At 41.0% G+C, this 7,742-nt stretch overlaps 1 protein-coding gene across 1 annotated transcript; it reads right to left on the minus strand.

Moving 5' to 3' along the window:
* Positions 1-933: 933 nt before the first annotated feature.
* Positions 934-7,594, minus strand: CTBS (chitobiase). Its single transcript, XM_066325137.1, has 7 exons — positions 7,450-7,594; positions 6,675-6,813; positions 5,536-5,744; positions 4,691-4,862; positions 4,034-4,131; positions 3,202-3,363; positions 934-2,254 (listed from the first exon to the last, which is right to left on the minus strand). The coding sequence occupies exons 1-7, from the start codon at positions 7,573-7,575 to the stop codon at positions 2,069-2,071; spliced, it is 1,092 nt and encodes a 363-aa protein (XP_066181234.1). The 5' UTR covers positions 7,576-7,594; the 3' UTR covers positions 934-2,068.
* Positions 7,595-7,742: the final 148 nt, after the last annotated feature.

The raw sequence follows: 7,742 nt of genomic DNA on the forward strand, positions 1-7,742 counted from the left end.
ATAACATGCTAGGAATTAATCTCAGCTAAAAAGCTGTCAAGGCTGTATTTATTACTGGAAGTGAAACACTCATGGGAGATAAGTTATATGATAAGAAAATTATGCAGCTCTCAAAAGAACTGACTTAGAAATGTCTTGAATCAAACCACCTATTATCCAATTATTGTTAAGTCCTCTCTTAAAGATAGAATTTAACAAAGATTTTAGTGCTAAAGGATTTTAAAAAATATTAAAACTACAGCCACTTTTGCTCAATTCAGGGTTGAAGCTCACATTCTTTATTTAAGAATTGTGTCTTATATGAGTGCAGGCTACTAGCTACTGGAAAATCAGAACCTAAATTTAAAATATAGTATTATCAGGTCATGATTCTTTACTTCTATGGGAAGGAGAGTTTTATTATTAAGTCATCTGGCCCTCAGAATTTTGCAGGTCACATATTTGTGCCAGAAGATTCTCAATTCAGCAAATATCCATCTCACAGTATTTAAGCATTTAAGTATTAATACACATTCTGAAGTACATATATGTGTGTAGAGATACATATATATATATATGTATATATATATATGTATATATATAATATATATAAAATGTAGCAGTTTCTCTTAAGACTTATAGAGTCGTGCTCTAGTGAAAAGCCTTCTGCTTTGTCGAGGGAATTTTTTTTATTTCTGCAAGACCAGTAGGCTTCATCTGCTTTCTATCACGTGTAATAGCAAGCAGACAATTCAAATGAAGTCTTCCAGCCTTTTCCTCAGTAGCCATTATGGTAATGCTGCTATACTATGGTAACTCTTTAGCAAGCAAAAAAACCCAACCAAACAAAAAAATCCCAACCTCTCCAACCAGACCAAACCAAAAAACCACCAAACCCACAACTGACTATATCTACCTAATTAAATAATTTTTTAAATTAATGGAGTCACTTAAGCAGGGCCCAGTGGCACTTTAATCTGGTTGTGAAACAGTTCTGAGAAGCAGACAAGGAGTGTGGGCTGTAAGCTGTAGAACAAGTAAAGCACAGACAGGGAACATTGTTTACAAGCCTTACCAAGAAAAAGCATTTTATTTAACAAAAAAATCCTGTAAACACCAGCCAATCTTTACATCACTATGGGTATTTTTAAAAGTTAATACAACTTCTTTAGGCAAATGATTTTATGAAAATATGAACTAGAAAGAAAACAATCTCCTATCATCTCAGAGGCAGCACCCCATAAGAACAAAAAACAGGCTACTGAATGAATCTTACGGTGTGTGAAAAACTAGATACGCAGTTTATTTAATAAGCTTCTGAATTCCAGTTTTCAGGAAGTAAAGTAGTTTGAAATGGAAGGGAACATCATCCAAGCCCTCTTCATATTAATGCTTCTTCTTCAAGCTAAGGTCAGAGATTTTTTGCTTTTGAAACTAAGGAATTTATGTGATACATAAACACAGTGAAACTGGAGTTTATTCAATATTCCTTTCTAAGAACACGTTTGATATAAATCTTAACAGCAACGACTTCGTGTTACGTAATTTCTTCAGTCCATAAAAATCTTTTAATCTAGAAGAGTAACCAAGCTGCATATAATCAACAATCTGTCTCTCCAGTATTCTGTTTAATCTGATTCTAGAGTGACTTAGCTAAAATATTAGTTGGGTTGGGAAGTCAGAAGGCTGAGACTGCACCATGTAACGCAGGAATAAACATTTACTGCACCTGGCAGCTTTAGCAAAGCATCATTATAAGACTGCCCCTGTAAATCCAACAATTGGTCTTGTTACCAGATACACACTGGGTTCAAGCATTAATTAACTTACAGTAACTGTGAAAAATCACAAAGATGAGCAGTCTTAAAAAAACCCCTACTGATGCAAGGATTGTTGTTCCAAAGCAACACTGGAATGTTCTGAAGAATGAAAATACAGCTATGCATGTAAAACAACAAGATTAATTTGCCTAGTTTTTAAAGTTTTTGTAATCCAAATATATTTATATAAAATCAAAATCTGTGATAGTGTAAGCCAAAATAAAAAATTATCAATTTTCACCATTCTAAATCAAGGGTTCACATAGTTCTTATGGAGTCAAAGCTTGCCACATTGCTTGAGTTTGTTGTTCTGCTGCAGCTTCCCCGGAATAGTCAAGACTATTTCCATTCCACATGCCAATGCCCCTTAAGCCTCGACTCTTCACATATGCTGCTTTCAGAGAGATGCTGTGAGGGTCATCAAACCATACCTGGTGGAACTGACCAACAGAATCCTAGAAAAATATTTAAACACTAGTGTCAGTGATTACATTGTCTCTTGAATGCAGTTAAAAATACAATTAAAAACTATGTAGATTTATGGAATATTTTCCTGATTTAACAATTCTTTGGCTGACAGGACAATTAAAAATTCTAAGCCAAATACTTGGATATTATTTAATTGTAGAATATAAGTTATAAAACAGTGACACAATTTAACTGAAGTTAAACGAAAAGACAGCTAATTTCATTTTAGTATTTTTTTTAAATATGGCTAAAATTTCAGATACAGTATCTAAGCTAACAGGTGAATTTAGTTAGCGATTGTGGGGGTTTTAAAGTAATAAACAGTTTTAGAGGAGGTTATAGAGGAGGTTATAAAATTTTATCAAGATTATGCTGCTTCTATCTGGTCATTGCTTACAATATTTTTTAATCAGCAACGTGTGAAACTTAAATAATGTCTAAAGAAACAAGACAAAATGGATACATTGTGGTGTTCTTGTAAGCACAGTCATTCATGGACTCTTTCACTGTGTCTACATGGAAAACAAATGCAGAAGAGAACATGCATGCAAGGCACTTAGCTAGACAAAATTAAGAGCATCTCAATCTTTTTTAGTTTAAATCATTTATCAACATGTGAAAGTAACTATAACAGTGAAGGATGGAACTATAGGATGTCTTTGTGCCAAAATGTCCTTTTTGACATGATGCAGTATCTCGAGAAGACTGGAAGGTAATAAAGATCTTAGTTACTCCTGTAATCTTCAGGCACTGCACCCCTCTCTCTCAGACTAGGAATTCAAGACAAATTTCCAGCAACCCTTTACTATCCCAAAAAAAAAAAAAAAATAGAAACCATGAAAGGAAGACTCTAATCCCTATAATTTTATAGTCAAAGATCTATGGTTCATGAACACTTACTCCATACCACAGTGTCTTGGAAAAAGACTCTTACCTTGTACTCATAAAATGGAGCCTTCTGTACCTCATCCCACAGCACCCCGGAAAGAGAACTGTTCACCTGCTTCATGATGGTTGCATAGGGGACTTGTCTCCCTGCAGCATCACTGCAAGGAGCCCCACGGAAAGGCACTTTGGGAAGGGAACAAACATGGTCCTGAAGAAGAAATAGGGAGGCATGAGTTTCATGTAAGATATATTGAACTCCAGAATAGAAGTACAACCAAGAACAATTCACAAAAGGCATTAGAGCCACAAAAATTCCAAATCTTCAAGCAACACCGGCAGATGCTATTTGTAGAGAAAAGTAAATTAAAACAGCTAAATTTTCTTTAATCTGCAGTAATACAGGATTGGATAGATATCATTAAGCCTAAACAGTTGTCTTATCTTTTCCACCTTTAATTGACCCTTACATTTTTCAAGAGTATAATATTTGAGACCTCATAAAGTGCTCTGACAGTCAGGTTTGCTAAGGTTTGTGGCACCTGTCTTTAGAGTGGTTGAGAAGACACATACAAGTGTTGTAGGGCCTTTGGACATCATCTCTTCTCATAGAGATAACATTTATAGCTCCTTAGTCAAAACCAGTGCTTGGATATAATGGGGTTCAGGCTGCCTAAAAGGAGCTAAAATGCCTTGTCTGGTGACACACTGCTTATCAGTTATGAGCCAAACAAAAGATTCTGTTTTGTGTTCCAGCTTGATGTTCTCATCCATCAGACCACAATATTTCCTAGTTGAAAAACAAGATTGCCAAGATCTAGTTGTATCTTTCCAAGGAAAAAACTAACAGTTTGATTGCAAACAAATAATCTTCACCTTACCGTGGATAGATTTTGGCAGACATAGTCATAGCCATACCAGGGGACACCCATCACAAGCTTCTTAGGATCAATGCCCATAGCAATGTACTCTTCATATCCTAGTTTTGAGGGAAATAAAAATTAACAAGCATTATTTACTTTTCCTATGCTTTTTATTCTTACAACTAATTTAGAGCCAGAGCCAGTGCAGAACGTGCATGATCCCCAGACAAAGGCCAAGGTGCAAGCTGTGCTTTGCCTTCACTGCACTCTCCAGTGAGTGAGAGGCTTGCTCTGCTGAGATCTCAGTAACTGCTCTAGTTGCTCACACTTTAAACAATCTGTCCTGAGCAGAGGTTCACAAAGATGAGAGAAATGTTTCAACTTCTTTGCAATGCCAGGCAGACACCCTTGCTCTGGCTGTCATTTGTCATTTTAAAAGCGTTCTTCACACTCATGATGTTACAAGTAACAACACCCAACTGCTAAAGGTCTGCCTGTAGGGTCATAAGGATCAGGGATACTATTTTCACATCAGGAAAACACATATTTGAGCACATTCCAAGCCTCACTGCAACAATTAAAAAATAAACCTGCCTACGACAAAGCAATCTTTTCTATCTACTCATGTGAACGAATTGAAATGCTCTGACTCCTGGGGTGGTGTTCAGTCCTCACCAACTAAAGTCTGCAGGTAAGGAGCATTGGCTTTTGCAATACAGTCTGTCCAGATCTGGCTCTGTTCATCATACGACATCACAAATAAGAAGTCACAGGCATCTGCAATCCCAGTGTAGTTGTAGCACCTTTTATCTATGCATGCTGGAGACCAAGCCACATCAAACGTTACCTGAAGGAAAAATGCACAACTTAGTATCAAGTATGACCCTTAGGTGCCCTCTTATAAAAAAGGTTATCTTAGGTTATCTCTTATAAAAAAAAAAAAACCAAACCAAAAACAAAAACAACAAACCCTTGACTTTTAAAGACAGTATTTCCCAAATAGTGCAGTTTAACTGCATTATTGATAATAATGAACTATAGGAGAAGATGCTCATCTGATAAAACAAACAGAAGATAAGAATGTGAGCACCAAAGAAATTAAAATATAATATGAAAACCACCAAAAATATGAAGCATGATGAAAATACTAAAAACTTTCATGATAGGTTTACCAATACACTATCAAGCTCTTGCCCCAGAAGGCTGTATTTGCCCTACTTTCAAAAATACATAAGGCACAGGTAACTGTGTCCTTCAGGTAACTGCCAGCTCACACATAGCAGTAACATTGTATGTACAAATCTCAGCACAGGCCATCTCTCATTTAAATTCACACAGGTCAAAAAGAGAGATTCTTACAAGATCATACCACAGCTAACATTCATAATTAGGCATTCACTAGAATATTATATTTGGATCTGCATAAACTTTTTCATATTCATATGCTAAACAGCACTGCCAAAAGTCCTTACATTTCATAAGGTTAAATTTACTGTTTCTATAAAGTACATTATTATTACCTGTGATCCAGCTATTTCTCTGTGAAAAGCATCCGTAGTTTCTTTAACAAGCTCTGTCAATGCATAATACTCAGGGGAGGTTTCATTAACTTCTTGCTCTATATCTATGTTAATTCCATCCATATACTGCTTTTTTGCAAGGTCCACCTGTTGGGATATCCATGCTGCTCTTTTAGCAGGATCAACAATTTCCTTAAGAGGTACATCACCTAGACAAGAGTCCTTCAATAGTTAACATGCATTTGCACCACAGTATTAGTAAGAGGCAAAGGTTTGTCTTCAGTTAACTAAAAAATTCAAACACAACAAAAAAAATGCCCAAACCAGAACTGGTTAAATACAAAGGAGTTCACTTTTTTCCCCAAGCATAATTTTGAGGAACCACCCCAGAAGAGATTACCAAGCTTATTAGAAACAGTGGTGTTAAAATTAAGTTCCTTTGGTTTTTCTATAATTTTAATCTTTGTACTTTGGCTTAGTATTCTTTTAGCCAAGGTAAACCATCTTTCTTGAAATCTAAGTACTTTTAGCATTTCCACTGGTCATGTTTAGAGGAAAATTACTTTTGTGTTTAACCTTTGTTAACCACACTGTAGTCCTGGGTTCTGCTTTTTCTCAACAGAGCCAAAAGATAATTACAACACGTAAGCTAATGGACTTTGTGTCTCTAATCAGCCTTTTACCTGCACAAAGTTCCTGAGTATTCATTTTTTAAAACTCAACCACTTCCTAATACAGAGGGACTCATTTAAGTGCAAAATACTAAAAATTACTTAAAATCCCTTTCTTTACTTTGTCTTTTGGGTACTCCACATAAGATCCAGAATATAGATCCAAATACCAGTTTTTTTCTTCCTCCATAGCAATGATGTTTTCTGTTAGAGAACTTTTATTAGGATGTCACTGGGACAGTTTGGTTACTACTGTGGCACAATCCACTGTTTCAATGCCTTGCATACCAGCACATGCAAAATATGTATTATAGTCCTGGGTTCGTTAAAGTCTTATTAATTAATTCTCTTAATGATTTTAATAGTCTGCATACAACTGAATGTAAAATGCCAAGGTAATATAGGCCTGTGTACCTTATCTTCTTATGTTCGTATCATAAGCATCCACGTTGTCCCAACGTAACTAACCTTTCAGTACTACCCTGGAGCCTTTGGAATGAGCATAGCACATGAGCTCAGGATCGTACTTTCCAAAAGCTGCCACAGTGGTAATTTTTGACCAGTCGTAGGATTTCCATGTTTCCTTCCCCACATCAAAAACAAAGACCTGGAAAAAGGGTAAAAAGCACCCTCGTTAGCCCCGAGCACTCCTCAGCAGGACGATCACCCTCCACACGGCTCTCACACCGCACACCCCCGGCTCGCAGGGATGGCAGCCGGGGAGCCGAGCGTGGGACAGCGCCCACAGCGCGCCCGGCCCGGGGACACAGCCCAGGGACACCGCCCGGGGACACCGCCACTGCCCGCACGCCCCCCGGCCCGGGGACACTGCCCGGGGACACCGCCACTGCCCGCACGCCCCCCGGCCCAGGGACACTGCCCGGGGACACCGCCACTGCCCGCACGCCCCCCGGCCCAGGGACACTGCCACTGCCCGCACACCCCCCGGCCCGGAGACACTGCCCGGGGACACTGCCACTGCCCGCACACCCCCTGGCCCGGGGACACTGCCCGGGGACACCGCCACTGCCCGCACGCCCCCCGGCCCGGGGACACTGCCCGGCGACACTGCCACTGCCCGCACACCACCCGGCCCGGGGACACCGCCCGGGGACACCGCCCGGGGACACCGCCCGGCTCGGGCCGAGCGCAGGCGGCTCTGTGCGGCAGCGGCCCTGAAGCCGCCGCCGGGCCCGGCCCCGCCTGCGCCGGCAGCGCCTGCCCGGGCCCGGGGGCCGCGCACCTCGGAGCCGGCGGGGCCCGTGACGGGCTGGCACAGCCGCGGGTCCCGGCAGGGGCAGGCGCCCGCAGGGCCCAGCAGCTGCAGGAGGCCGATGGGCAGCAGCCACCCGCCCCACAGCCGCCCCATGGCCGGAGGTGCCGGCCCGGCCGCGCAGCCTCGGCCCGGGGCGGGCCCGGCCGGAGCCGCCCCCAGCGCGGCGCGGGGACAAATGAGCTCGGCCGAGCGCGTTCTCAGAGCAGCTGTTTATTGAAAGGTCGCCCCGGCGGCGGGTGCCCGGGCTCGTTCGCAGGATC

Source organism: Sylvia atricapilla, chromosome 9, assembly GCF_009819655.1.
Source record: "Sylvia atricapilla isolate bSylAtr1 chromosome 9, bSylAtr1.pri, whole genome shotgun sequence".
Classification (NCBI taxonomy): Eukaryota; Metazoa; Chordata; class Aves; order Passeriformes; family Sylviidae; genus Sylvia; species Sylvia atricapilla.